Source organism: Hevea brasiliensis, chromosome 16, assembly GCF_030052815.1.
Source record: "Hevea brasiliensis isolate MT/VB/25A 57/8 chromosome 16, ASM3005281v1, whole genome shotgun sequence".
NCBI lineage: Eukaryota > Viridiplantae > Streptophyta > Magnoliopsida > Malpighiales > Euphorbiaceae > Hevea > Hevea brasiliensis.
Window position 1 is genome coordinate 70105233 of NC_079508.1, and position 16017 is coordinate 70121249.

Consider the following 16017-nt stretch of genomic DNA (forward strand, 5'->3'; position numbering starts at 1 on the left):
TGCTTTCTCCCTCGCAGGTTATTTATTCATGCTTGTGTAATTCGATAAATTTCTAGAATTTCCGCATGTGTTAGAAATGTTTATTTGATATGGGTCTGTAAACTAAATTATTATTTTAGACCTGTAAACTTAATATTCTATGCATGTTTGATGGATTGGATGAGGGAGCTGAGCTCCCATTTATTTTTATGCTGATGAGTATGTGGAGGGTGAGCTGAGCTCCCCAATTGAGTATTTACTGTGTTTACAGGTCGGGTGAGTCAAAAACTCCCCGTTGGTAGGTCCATTTTATGGCCGGACTCTGTCCGGTTGATTTCTTGAAATTGGGCCCAAATGGGCTTTAGAATTGGGTTAAGTGAATAGTTAGGCTTACTACGGGCCTCGAGGGCTTTAGGCTGGCCCAGGTCCTAGTGCCGGTCCGGCCCATAGGTTGGGTCGTGACACCACCGAGCAAAAACATCACATTTTCGGTCTATTAAAGACGGCTTGAAAACTTTTCCATCTACACGGAAATCTTTTCGTGTTTATTACCCGTTGTTTTAACTTTGTAGAGAACCCAAATTTTAATTTTAACGTTTCGCTCTATAAAAAACCTTGAATCGAAGGCTCAAATTCCATTTCCCCTTTTTAATTGCTGTAACCAAAAGTGCATGTACATAACTAAATATCAATCAATGGAAACAACACATTTTGTTAACACCTTCAAGTAAGGTATAAAAAGAAAGCCAAGTCAAATATAAATATTTTTCATTTATTAAAAAGAAGTAAATTTTGTGATAAATAAAAGAAAGAGAAAGAGAAAATGCACGTTCCCTTGCATGTATGTTCTCTCACAAAACAAGAATAATTGATTAGATTTGTGAACATTCTGATGAAGGAACACTTATAGTACTCAAACTCATTTTTAATAATTTAAAAAAAGTAAAGTTTTTTACCTAATTACTTTAAAAATCCATCCTTTATGTCCAAAAATTTCCTTCGAACGTAGAGTTAAATGAATTCAAACTTGATATTCAAAATTACTTTGTCTAATTTTTATTTGAGAAATGAGGAGTAAATTCAAATGGAAAAACAAGCAGCAAAAATTAAGTTCATTAATGAATCAAAGCACAAATGGCGGACACTCCGGAAAATAAGGCATAATAGTAAAGCATCTTATAACAGGTAATAGAACGCCATTACTAAACAGTGAACACATAAGCAGCAGTAAAGATGATACGCTAGAAGGATTTATTAATGCGAGAATGTTTGACAAACTGACCAACTTTACAGGCAATAACCGGTGTACCAACCCCCTGCTGGACATATGCAGGTGTTTACAGGGAAGAACCCCCGAGACCTGATTCAACGCTAAATCCTACTTGACTTTTACAAATTATCACACAAGGGTGGTCGAAGCTTTTATACCTTTCTTGCCATTTGAACAAATGAATGAGAACAAGTTCAGAACACCAACAGACTAAACCACATAAATGTAGAGGACACAACCTATATCCAGCTCCGAGACATCATGTAAGGTTTCCTGGGCTCAGATGAATCACCAGCTACAACTTGGCTGCTGCTTGAGCCAATGCCTGAACCACCAGCCAGCATTGCCATCAAACTTCCACCATGCACCCTGCCTTCTGGTACAAAGACTGACACCGTTGGCAACCCTGGTTCCCCAACAGGGGTATGGGCATTTGGGACCCCAAAAGTTTTCATGTCTGAAGTAGTTTTGCTTGCCAAAGCCACAATGTTAGTTCCCATCTTCACAGTATCCACATTCATGTCCTCCGCAATGACAGCTTCTTTCATCTTTTCTGGCTGGCTAACTTTGGGGTCCTGAATGATGGGTCCCAAAGTGACACCACCATGAACCCTCTTATCCTGCACCAGACCACTATGAAGTGCACAGAGACCAGTCTTACCCCTTGCAAATGAGTTACACGGACCAGTAGGCTGGACACCATATTCTGACCCAGGATGGCCCCAGGAACATCTCTTCCCTCCACCATGTGCCTTGCAGAAATCTGTGCTGCCCTGGGCGCTCTTGCCACATCCTTCAAACTTGCATCTTTTCCCACCACCATGACGAACACAAAAATCTGTTCTTCCTCTTGCACTCTTTGTGCACTCGGGTACAGCACATCTCTTGCCACCCCCATGTGCAACACAGAAGTTGGTCCCTCCATGGACACTCTTAGTACAAACCCCACCACCTTGGAAGGCACACCTTTTCCCGCCTCCATGGCCCTTACAAAAAGGTGTGCTCCCTTCAGCACCCTTGGTGCATCCTGGAGCTGTGCAGCGTTTTCCACCACCATGCGCTTTGCAGAACATTGTGCACCCTTGTGCTCCTTTTGTGCATCCTGTGGCTTGGCATCGACGACCACCTCCATGTGAAATGCACAGGCCTGATAGGCCTTCAGCACTTTTTGTGCAATTTTCTTTCTGACATCTCTTCCCACCACCATGCCGAATGCACAATCCTGATTTTCCTCTTGCAGCCCGAGTACAACCCTCATGACTGCATCTTCGACCACCACCATGGGCAATACAAAAGTCTGTGCGACCTTCTGCGCTTTTTGTGCAACCAAGAAATTCACATCTCCGGCCACCCCCATGGGCCTTGCAGAACACAGTCCGGCCCTCAGCTCCCTTGTGGCAGCCTGGTTTCTGACATCTTCGGCCACCACCATGGGAAATACAATGGCCAGAAGCACCTCTGGCTCCCTTTCCACATCCCTCAACCTGACACAACTTGGAACTAGAGCTGCGTTGATGTGGCTGTTGCTGCTGTGTTATCCCAGAAGTACAGGTGACTGAACTTTTTGGCACTGTTATCACACTTGATGAGAGGTCTGGAACAATGGGAGTAGGATCACAAGTTCTTTGAACCTGGTTTAAAAAAAAGTTAGCCTCTTTGTTCTCTGACATGAGCAATGTAATCCCTGTTTTCCAACTACAGGATGTTGATCCTTCATCTACATTTGATGCCCCACCAACAGTAAGTGGCATCTCCATGCCAAATTCAAGTGGAGTGGAGTTGGGGTATGGATAGACACTAGTAATGTCAGATTCGGATGGCCCAGTAGAAAGACTCAACTCCAGATCAATCTTGGGCAGCAATTCTAGTTCTTTAAGATTTGAACTAGCACATTTCTTTGGGCTGGACATCTTTTCATTGCCCAGATGGAAGGAAAAGTCCAATTCAAGATCCATTGATGACTCCTCATCAGTTTCTTTGGCTGAAGACATTGTAGTGCAAGCAGTTGCTGAACTCCCCTTGCTTTCTGAGGAACTTGATGAGCGGCCTAGCCCAAGAGACAATGAGGAGCCAACACGTTGACCCATGGATCTGTCTATCAAATTCCATTTCCGTTTAATTCCCTTTGATGGAGACATGTACGTTAGTGAAGAACCAGGGGAATCAAGACGTAAGACAGTATCTGCACTATATTCAGCCACAGCTCCTTCAATTTGCATTGACTTACCCAAAATCTTGAATGCATTTGAGGGATAATTAGAAGCAAAGCCCAAGTTCCGAAACTTGTTCTCCATAAAACAATGACTAAAATCCAAAGTGACTTCCAAAACCTAATATCAATCTTAATGAACAGTACACCTGACTTCTGGGATCAAGAAAATTAGCTACAAAACTAGGTTAGATGTCTCTTAAAGAGAACATCCCACCCCCACTAACAAATCCAGAAGTATCACAGCGATCCATTTTCTTGTAAATTTAACACAAGCTGGGTGACTAGTTGCAACTGAGGAGGACAAATCTAAGTAGAATGAATTCCTTCATAACAACTTTGAAGCTGCCAACCATTCTGTTAATTCATACAACAAGAACAAGAAAATTAAGTGCAATCATATTCAGTATCATAAAAAAAATAATAAAAAAAAGAGATTAGAACCCACAATCTATCATCTACTATCCTTCAAATTTTCAACAGCTAAAAATTCCACAACATAACTGACATTTTATGTGGTTCAAACAGTATGATAATAGAAAATACAGCAATGAAAATTTCTCATTGAAATGCACAAGTGGAAAATAAGAAGAAAAATAGAAATAACTATCACACCAATAGCAAAACAAGTTACTGCTTATTAAGCCATGAAATCAGTGCCAAAACTCATGCAATGAATGATCACAAAATCAAAGACACATAGGTCAGCGAAATCTTGAGAAACTTGTATGTGGAATAGACAAATTTCATTTGGTTAGCAGTTCTTACATTGATTGCTTCTGATAAAAAAGAAAAAGAATTTAACATCAAAAGTTATATATTTCCAAAATCCAAACCAAATAGAACAACAGAATTGGGATGAAAGACAGTTGAGCAAACTTCTCTTCATACACCAGAAGTAGAGCAATTACTGAATATAACAGCCAGCAAAATTAGACAGGCACCATGAGTTCTAGGAGAGCAAAACCACAGGATCAGAAGATAAGAATAGAATGATTAGGACTAAATAGCATATAATAACAACAGAGTCAAATGACGAAGAGGAAATTTAATGAATACATGAGGGAATGAAAATTTAGTTGTTCAATCAATGAAACAGTAGGGACTAGATAAGTATTTCCTTAATGCCTCGTCAAAATAATTAAACAATGCTTGATTTGGTGTCGTTATTTTGTCTTTCAAAAGAACTACGGGAAGCTATCAGTGATTGTTTTCATTCTCCTTTCTTTTTCCCCCCTTACTTTGCAAACAACTAAAAATTTCTGTTTAACGTTTAGACAGAGATGCCAAGGGCAAATAAATATACATAATATATATATATATATATATATATATATATATATATATATATATATATATATATATATATAATTCAACAGCCAAGATCAAGTATCCCATCGACATCCCATTCAAAAGGAGCAGGGCAAATTACACCAATAACCTGGCATGCTGCTATCAATTGGTGGAGTGTAAGGGGATTCTTTGAAGAAAAATAGTGTCAAAGCTTCCCAACAGAACTCAGCTCTATGGTTAGGCGGTAGAAACGAACAATGATAAGACTATGACTAGTTGACTACTACTAGTCTACTACTGTTACAATTTCACCTTTTGTGTGTCCCTACAAGTGGTGAGATCACTAAGGCAGCAGCATGTTACTACAACAATGGTGGGGCTTATTCCCTCCAAACCCTACAGAACGTATATACTTGCCTTGGTAAATCTACAGCCTACAAAATGTATCCAAGAAAATTAAAGCTGTTAAATCTTGCAATCAAATTGTTAAGATCATATTATGGCAAAGCAACCACTTGACTGTATGAAACATTTAGTGGACTGCATGAAGGAAAGTTTCTTACTTCTTGAAACCAAACTGTCATTCAAAAATATATACATAAAAAAATTCTTTCTTTTGAATACATAGCAATTGAATAGCAGGTATCAGAGAAGCATATAGAGGCAAAATTGTAAACGCAAATGTGATAGCAACTAACACACTGAACTAATTCATTCGAAAATAGGAGAAAAATAAATAACCAAAAGTCAAGCACGCATGCATCTCTAAGTGCAAGCCTATCAAATAAATCAACCAAGTTCCCAAAAGTCCAATTAAAAGCATCCCTACCCCAAAAAAGAAATACATAATACGAAGCAATAAAAAAATTGAAAGAAAAGATCTGAACTGATAAATATGAAATAGAAGTATCATTCTAAAAATGATCCATTAGAAAACTATGCATCTAAAAAGCTACCAGGTTTACAAGAAAGCAAGTTGAAGCCGCCAGTGCTTTAAGCAAATAAATGGATTGGATAAAACAGTCTTCCATTTTGAGATCCATAAAACCTTGTGAATATCAAGTAGAATTTTCTCTTCTGAAAAAAAAAAGGCACACAAAAAAACAAAAAACAAAAAGGAAATTGATGACAGCTAAACGAGACGAATGGCGAATATGGAAGGAAATCCAAACACGTAATTACCAATTAAGCTCAATTATACAGAAATCATGAACCCAAGTGTAACATGAAGGATGGAACCTAACTAAACTAATAATAATAAACACTACAGAACGAATTCTCTGTTTGGCTGACAAGAAAATGGAGGAAGCGGAAAACAATATTAGCGAAAATTTGATAAAACATTCGAGATGCAAATTTTTACAAAACTTTAATTTAGTCCTCCAAGCATAGAATCTTAGCTACGGAAAAAGAAGGGCCTCAGAGAAAAAGAACATCTTGTCTCAATTTTCTCGTTTTCCAGCAGCTTCTCAGCAGTCAAACAGAGCATGAGACAGAGAATTTCGATTAAAAACTTAAATTCAAATAAAAAAAGCAAAGAAAAAGGTACGATTCAGCAGCCGGGAGATAAGATTTCAAGAGAAAAAATCGGGTGAATTAAGTAGATTACCTCAGAATTCGATAGAAATAGATGAAACAATCAGTGTCATGGAAGTGTACTGATCTACGGATGGGATTTTTAGGGCTTAAGGGCGGCGGCGATGTAGGCCGGTAAGAGGCGGAAAGTAAGAGAGAGCGAGAGAGAAACGCGAAGACATAAGGAGATACAGGGAGAGGGAGAGACAGCGTGGGGTGGAAATAACGAATGGAATGGAGAGAGGTTGCACGTGCCAAAACTGTGCGAATTAATTAAATTACTATATTATTAAATATCTCTTTAATTAGTTAACATTTTTATGTTTTTAACAAAGATAACGGTTTTGAAATATATATTAAGGGATCGTTTGATGTTAAATCTTAGAAAAATATTATTTAAAAAAAATCAATTATTGCAATGAGATTTGGATTAGCGAGTTGTGCAAAGACATTTAAAAAATGAAAATGTTTATAATGAAAACATTTTATATTATTAATATTTATAATGAAAAATGTTTTTAAATTATTTTACATATAAAATTATATTTTATTCTTCAATAATGTTAAAAATGTACTCTCCCCTATAATATAAGTATATTTAAAATAAATAAAAATATATAATCTTAAAAAGTTTTTCCATATAATTAAAATAATTATAATTTCTTATAAAGCTATTATATTTCGCTTCACAAGTTAAGAAAATAATTTATTAAAATAATTATATAATTTAGATAAATCTCCATCTCTTAACCAAATTCATATCGATCAAATTAAAATTTAAAAAATTAATAAAATAAATTTAAATTTTCTAGTATATATAGATTTGAAAATTCAATTTCCTCCATTGAATGTGGACATAATTGCTCACAACGTTCATTCATGTAATTGAAAAAAAAAAAGGAAAAATAGAAAACAAGGGACAAGTAATTACGTGTATGGTGACGAAATGAGCGGCTCGACGGCAGCTTGGAATGCGAGAGAAGGGATCAAACGTCAAGTTTGGTCGCGAGTGGCGAAACGATACCGAAAACTGTAAGGGCCCCACCTTCCCAATTATGACACGCCAACAAGACATGACATTTTAATTTTTTAGTCGGCAGCGGTTCGTCACCGTTCGTTGTGCTCTCTCGGCGCTCACATGGACCCCCAGCGCTATAACCGAGAAAACTGGGACGCCTCTTTTGGGTCCCACTCGCCCTCCAAACAGAGTCCCGCGCCGTAACTCAAAAGATCTTCCTTATTACAGCGGCGGTTAGCGGTTTCCCTTATCACTTCAGCGCCCACAACGAATCTCCCGTTCTGGATTTTTATTTTCTTTTTTTATTTTATAATATTGATTTTCCCTCTTTATTAGGAATATACGATCCGGCCAAGTTATATTCCACCAAGTGGTTAATAAAACCCCGGATTAAAAAAAAAAAAAAAGAGTAGTTTATAAAAGTATCCATTCGCAGCAAAATTGACGTCGACGAGTTTTTGATTTTATTGAATTTATGTTTAATTAATTAATTAATTGATTACATAAAATTATATTTATGTTTATAAATTCAAATATCTTAAAAAAAACAAAAATTATATATGTTATATAAATATAAAAATAAATTAATTTAATTTAATAATTAAAAATATATTACACAAGATATTAATGAGGAACGCTTAAAAGATATTAATGAGGAATGCTCACTTTATGAGAATATGTGGGGTAGTTTGAAGAAGGAAAAGATAGGCAAGAAATTGATAAAGTGCAAAGAAACAATTAACATTTGGGAAATCTGCATCCAAACGGAGGAAAAAGCCAAGTCTCATGTCCCATGGAGAAAAAGAATGGTGCTAATATATTGCTAAGCTGTATAATGGTCAAATTTATAATGGCAAATAATGTCAAAGAATTTGATTCCCCTCGTGAAACCTATCCTTTCATCTCCCCCCCACTAGATTTTGCCACGCAGATAGCCCATATGGAATATGGGCCGCCTGATCATCAATCCACTCACCCAGGTTCCCCATAGAATGAGAATGAAAAGTAAAATTGTATAGTGATTTTTTGTTTTTAATATAATAATAAATAAATCACATCCTATAATTAAGAGTATATAAAAAAATAAATATCGAATTTGATTAAACTTAGCAAGACTAAATTAAATTGAAATTTAACTGAAATAAGATTAACATCGAAAACTTATAAAAGCACTTTGATTTAATCTCAGATTTTCAATTCTTTAAATGCAAATTATCGTTTTTAATATAGTATAAAATAATTACTTAAAATATATATACTCCTTAATTAAAAACCATATCCTATTAAAAAATAATCTTTAAATATATTATTATTAATTTTTTTAAATATTAACATAAATATTATATCGTCTAATAATATAAATAAAAAAAATATTTTAATTATAATTAAAATAATAAATACTATGTTGAATAAGGCCTTAATCATTTCTTAGTCTAATTAATAATTAATGAGAAATTGATTATATTATTTTGTAGATTAAATATTAGAATATCTGCATATTAGAGACGTGAGTGGGAGGGGGAAAGGGAGACCGATGCGATGTGTCCTAAGGATTTCCCGTTACGAACATGCGATTTGATATTCGATCTGTTACTTACCCAAGCTGCACGTGCAATGTTTCACGCGCAAAACCATTTTCATGTGCCCAACCAGCAATTATTGCTTAATTATACTTTCATTTACTATTTCATTCAATATTTGTTGATAATATATTTATTATTTTAATTACATACATATTTTTATTAATTTTATTTAAATTTTTACAATAAATATTTAATTAAATAATAATTAAATTTGTTTTTATTCGAAAAAATAATATAATAGATGCACTAGAAATAGTTGGTGATAAAGGACCCGCAGCATCTTTTATAAATAGTTGGTGATATAAAAATTATTTCATATCGAAATAGTTAAATCTGTTCATCAAAAGACATTAAAAAATATTTATTATCAATAATTATATCTATTTTAATAGTTATATATAAAAATATATAATTATTCTATTCTAAAAAGTAGTGAATAGATATAATTTATTTAAGAGATATGAAGTCTATTATTGTATATATTATAAAAGTTGCCAGTGAACAGATGTAATTATTCTAATAGATATAAAATGAATTTTTGTATCTGTTCAAAGATATGTAAATGTTTTATAAACAGTAGTAGTTTTGAACATAAATTATTATCTTTTACTGTTCTATCTCTTCTCTTCACTTCTATTTATAATCAACTTTATTATTCTTTAATTCATTCTTGGGAGAATTCTACTAGTGCGGCTAGAATTTTGTTTTTGACTTTGTTATCCTAGAAGGATCTGCTCAAGCTATTTGGCAGCAACATAGCAGGGAGCATAATTCCCTTAAGGAGAGTGACTATAATTGCTATTGTTATTATTATTTTTCTAACAATCTTAAGGGAATTATACAACAATGGAAGCTTCTAATATTGGTGTTTTTGATTCTGTATTCAACAAAATTGTCAATTCTGATATCTTCAAACTAAAGCGTTTTGATAGAACTAATTTTACTTGCTAGAAGGACAAATTATCATTTTTACTTACTGAATTGAGTGTTGCATATCTACTAAGTGATAATCTACCCAAAATTTCTGAATCATTTGATAGTGAGGATGCAATAGTCACAATATCTCGAAAGAAACGTAAAGAAGATGAAGTTCGATGCAATGGATTCTGCATTTTGAAAAGAAGTAATAAATAATGAAATGAATTCTCTATTATCTAATGATACATGGGCATTAGTAGATTTACCACCTGGTTCTAAATCTATTAGATGTAAATGGGTATTAAGGAGAAAATATAACACTGATAATTCTCTACAAACTTTCAAAACTAGACTAGTTGCAAAAGGTTTTAAACAAAAAACATGAGTTTATTATTTTGATACATATGATCCTATGGCAAACTCCGCCTAAATAGTTTGCGCTTAGCCGGTCCCAAGCTCGAATAAAGGAGGAGGGTTGAGGTAGGTGACAACCAGCGTAAAAATTTCGTCTCACCTTATGATATGGATTCAAATGATATAAACATTGGGGCCTCCTCTACTTACGACGCGCTACATCGGAGCTCGGGCGTATTGAGAAATATGCAAGGGTGTAGGGCGTTCACCGAAAGCGACGCGCCATGCCGACGCCTGGGTGTGGTGTTAAATGAGTAAGGGTTCCCACATCATGGATGGGTGTGGGTAAAGAAGTTAGTCCATAGGACAGATAGTAGAACAGATAATGAAACAGAACATAAGATACACATAGAAAACAATAGAAGATATCATAAAAGGAGACCGATTAGGAAGGAACAGGATAGGAGGAGGATCAGAATTGATACTTAGAATGTTGATTCACTTACAGAAAAATTAATGGAGCTTGTGGATATCTTGAAAAGGAGAATGGAGAATATTGCGTGCATTCAGGAGACTAAATGGGTAGGAAAGAAAAGCAAGAAAGTGAGTAATTCAGGGTACAAACTATGATTTGCCAGAAACGAGAGAAACAAGAGCGGAGTGGCCATAATCATAGACAGGACATTGAAAGATGTTGTAATAGCTGTGAAAAGAGTAGGAGATAGAATTATACTAGTAAAGCTAGTACTAGAAGGAGAAACAATAAATGTAGTTAGTGCTTATGCCCCACAAATAGGACTAGATAGTGAGAGTAAAAAAAGGTTTTGGGAAGATATGGATGATTTAATGCAAAGCATACCGAATTAAGAGAATGTTTTCATTGGTGGAGATTTGAATGGACCTGGAGGATGTGATAGGCAAGGTTATGAGAATGTTCATGGAGGTTTTGATTTTGGCAGTCGAAATGAGGAGGAAAAAAGCATCCTGAATTTTGCTATGGCATACAACCTAATACTAGCAAATACCTACTTTATAAAAAGAGTCACATTTAGTGACTTTCAAAAGTTGGCAACATATAAGCCAAGTCGACTTCCTCTTAGCCAGGAAGACAAATAGAACTCTATGCAAGGATTGCAAGGTCATTCCAGGAGAGGCTTTAACAAGTTAACATCGGTTAGTGGTCTTAGATGTCAAGTTTAGGAACAATTCAAGTAAGGTCAGAAGAAATAGTGTAGCTCGAACAAAGTAGTGGGAGTTCAAAGGAGTAAAGCAATTGAAGTTCAAAAATAAGCTTCTCGAGTCCGAAGCATGGAAGCTGGATATGGAGGCCAATGATATGTGGATACAGATGGCATCAAAGATTAAAGAAGTAGCTAAAAAAGTGTTTGAAGAGTCTAAAGGACATGGACTACCTTCAAAAGAGAGATGGTGGTGGAATGAGGAAGTACAAAAAGCAGTGAAGAGAAAAAGGGAATGATATAAGAAATTACCTAAATGTGATAATAATGAGGCATATGAACAATAAGAAAGAGGCAAAAAAGGCAATTAGTCAAGCAAGAGCAAAGGCCTTTGAAAAGTTGTATGAGGAACTTAGAACTAAAGAAGGGGAGAAAGTTATTTATAGATTAGCAAGGAGGAAAGAAAGGAAATGTCAAGATCTTAATCAAGTTAGGTGCATTAAGGATAAAGAAGGAAAAGTGTTGGTGAAAGATGAGGACATTAAAGAGGATAAAGAAGGAGTGGTGTCAATTGAGGATAAGTTGAGAGAAGGGAGATTGAGGTGGTTTGGTCATGTGAAGCGTAGACATACGGAAGCTCCAATTAGACAAGTAGAGCACATTAGGTTAGAGGATAGAAAGAAAAAAAAGAGGCAGACCTAAACTGACTTGGAGGAGAGTAGTACAACACTACCTAGAAGCATTACATATTTCTGAGGATTTAACCCAAAATTGTTTAGAGTGGAGAAAACGAATCCATATAGCCAACCCTAAATTTTTGGGATAAAGGCTTAGTTGAGTTGAGTTGTATGATCCTATGGCAAAAATTACTTCAATAAGAGTATTGTTTGCTTTAGCATCAAGTTATAATTTATTTGTTCATCAAATGGATGTTAAAACCGCATTCTTAAATGATGATCTTGATGAAGAAGTATATATGGAACAACCTGAAGGGTTTGTACTTCCTAGAAATGACAAGAAAGTTAGCAAATTAATAAAATTATTATATGATTTGAAGCAAACCCCAAAACAATGGCATGAAAAGTCTGATAACATGATATTATCACATAGTTTTAAACATAATGGAGCAAATAAATGTATTTATTCTATATTTACAAAAGATTATGGTGTAATCGTGTTCCTTGATGTAAATGACATGCTAATAATAGAAACTAACATGCAAGGTGTGAATGATACTAAGATGTATTTAGCTTCTCACTTTAAAATGAAAGACATGGGAGAAGTGGATACTATCTTAAGTATCAAAATTAAAAAAATATAATAGGGGTTTTGCTTTGAGTCAATCTCATTATATTGATAAGATTCTTTCCAAGTATAATCATTTATATATCAAAGAAGTTAATACTCCTTTTGATGTTTTTAACAAATTATTTGAAAATTCTGGAAGATCTGTAAGTCAATTAGACTATGCTAGTGCAATTGGTAGTTTGATGTATGTACGCATTACACTAGGCCAGATATTGCTTTTGCTATTTGTAAACTTTCAAGATATATTTATAATCCTAATACTGATCATTGGAGAGCTGTTGGAAGAGTTCTCGATTATCATAAAAGGACAAAGTTTTTTGCCTTACTTTACAATAAGTTTCCTTCAGTATTTAGAGTTATAGTGATGCCAATTGGATAATTAGTATTAATGATAATAAGTCTACATTTGGTTGTATATTCATTTTAAGTAAATGAGCTATCTCATGGGCTTCAAAGAAATAGACATGCATCACCCATTTCACAATGGAATCTGGGTTTATTGCTTTAGCAGTAGCAGGCAAAGAGGCAGAATGGTTGAGGAATTTATTGCTAGATATAAAGTTATGACCACAGCCGATACCAGCAATCTCTTGGCACTGTGATAGTGAAGCTACTATGTGTAGAGCATTTAGCAAGGTTTGTAATGGCAAGTCTAGACATATTACTTTAAAACATGAGTATGTTAGACAACTAATTTCTGATGATATTATCACAGTTATATATATCAAATCAAAGAACAATTTTGCTGACCTATTAACCAAAAGGCTCCCAAGGGATATGATTAGTAGTACTACATGTGCGATGGGTCTAAAATTTTTCTAACTTATTATAACACTCCTAATTTTTAAATTTATTATTTTATGGATGAATATTAAATTTTATTTATTTAAATTTTGGAAAACTATTTAAAATTTTTCGAATTTTAGAAATCGGATTCGATTTTTTGAAAATGTGAAACTTAGATGATTTTTTAAAAATTAATTTAAAGACCACGTGGTAAAACTAAAAATATATTTAGACTCTATAAGTTTTTTTTAGTTTTTTAGAATTTTTTTTAAAATTTTTGAGCTCGTTTTTTGTCCCAAGGCAGAGTAAAAATTTTATTTCAGGTATCCTGAATCGAACCGACCGAATCGAATTAGACCGGGTCGGACCGGTCAAATCGGACTGGCCCTTTTCTTTTCTTCTTCTCCTTCCCCCACGCGCCCGACTCTCTATCTCCCATCTCCATTTTCTCTCTCCTCTCTCCTCCTCAGCCTTCCTCTGTCGTCGACGTGCCTCCAAGGACCATCCCGACAGCTGGTCGACGCTCCAGGCCGTCGGAAAATCTCTCCAAAAACTCCCTTACGCATGCACAACTCTTCAACTTCTCGGGCCGATTCTGACCGATCTAGCCACTGATTGGACTGGGTCTTATCCCAAAACTCATGTACACCTCAAGAGCTTTCCATAGACACCAAGAAAACTAAAATCCATCGAGCGGTTTATCCAATTTTTGTCCAGGAAGTTTTAGCCTATTTCTACTTTTGGGCTAGATTTCTCGTAAACCGTGAACCCCCATGAAAAATCCGAGAGTACCAGAGTGCACCCCTTAGCGAGAGCTTCGCAGCAATACCCATTTCGAATTTTTCTGACACCGTTTTTTGGTGGATCCTACGAAACTTCGTAGTGTTTTTCCGAGCACTAAATGAGCATAATAAATTCCGTAAAAATTATGTACTAACCCTAGTATTGTGGGTTTTGCGTAAGTACCTTCAATTCGTGGAAATTCAACAGTTGCTCGGGTCTGCAATTTTGAGCCGAACAGGTAGGCTACTAAGAAAATTTCAGAATTTGATCGAAATTATAGGCTACCCCATCATTTTCAGATGTTCCAGACGCATCTCCAAGGTCAGAATTGGCATAGGTAAACCCGAACCTTACTTTTTTTTAATTATCTAGTGCTTGATTACGATTAAAAATCTATAAAATATTCATTGTAGGTTAAAAAATTATAATTCTTTTTGCATTAGCTTAATAATATTGCTAAGGACCGCAGCGCAAAATTTTAGAATTTTTAGAGCTCATTTGGATAGTTTTTGTAAAAGGACTAATTGTAGGGACTAAATTATAATTTTTTAAATTGTGGCTGCTGGCTGTTTGGATGAATCCAGAAGGAGCCATATGATGTGATTGAGTTGTGGATGTGTGACTTGTGGATATAGAAGTGTATTTTAAATCCTTTTGCAAATTGGGTAAGTCCTAGGTATAGGAAAGACTCTGCTGGATTTTCGGCATGACTTATGACGTCTTTGATCCTTTTTAAACTTGTATTGAGTCCAATATATTAAATAATTTCAATAAAATTTTCAAGTGAGTCGAGACAGCCTTCCTCCTCAGCCTAACCACCGCAGTAACCTCAGTTCAAGTCTATGAGTAAATATTAATTTTAATTATAATTTCAATATTATTATATGTTCAAGCATGCTCATGCATCACTAATAAATATGTATCTATGTAGTTAAATACTAGGCACGTTTTATATTGCATTCTTAATTAATGAAGTGACATGAATGTTGTTTATGGTAATTTAGAGCAGTGTGCATGCGTTGGTGTGCATGTGGTGTGTGGTATTGGATATGGATAGGACGGGTAGATGTGGTTTAAGACACACTCGCTGGGACCCGGTCCTTTATGGATAAGTCGGAGTAGGCACGACTCGAGATGATCTCGCTCGTTCCTGCATTCGGTTTATCAAGCGAAAGTCCGGCTTGAGAAACACTCACTGGCAGAGGTTGGATTAAGAGAGCTGTATAGGGGATCAGCTCCCATATATGTACTATTTGAACATTATTGAGTGTTTGAGTGCTCTAAATTGCTTTTTTACTGTTATGATGTGATATGTATAAAAATTTTAATGGTGTTGCATTCCACTCCTTAGAATGCATTAGCTCTAAGTAGCTATAGAAATTGTAGTTAAAATTGGTATTTTACTCTCTGAATCAAACGCTCACTCCTGTTCACCATATTTTTCTAGGCTATAGGAGGATTACTTGTTGTAATTTACTTGCTCCTCTTTTTCACAGGTCAATTAGTAATATCTAATGTATTTTGTACAATTTAGTCAAAATTTTAGACTCCGCATGTGTTAGGAGTAATTTAATTAATTTAGGATTGTAATATAATATTATGTTGAATTTGTAAGAACATTAAATGCATATATGTGTGAGTGTGATTGGATTGGATGAGGGAGCTGAGCTCCCATTTGATTTATGATATGATGAGTATGTTAAGGGTGAACTGAGCTCTCCAAATATTATATACTGTGTTTACAGGTCGAACGAGTTAAAAAC

General features: G+C 35.1%; 1 protein-coding gene across 1 annotated transcript; it reads right to left on the bottom strand.

Annotated features, from left to right (window-relative positions):
* Positions 1-1207: 1207 nt before the first annotated feature.
* On the bottom strand, positions 1208-6563 carry LOC110664116 (uncharacterized). The gene is made up of 2 exons (XM_021823663.2): positions 6361-6563; positions 1208-3815 (listed from the first exon to the last, which is right to left on the bottom strand). The coding sequence occupies exon 2, from the start codon at positions 3541-3543 to the stop codon at positions 1489-1491; it is 2055 nt and encodes a 684-aa protein (XP_021679355.2). The 5' UTR covers positions 3544-3815; positions 6361-6563; the 3' UTR covers positions 1208-1488.
* Between the last annotated feature and the right edge of the window lie 9454 nt (positions 6564-16017).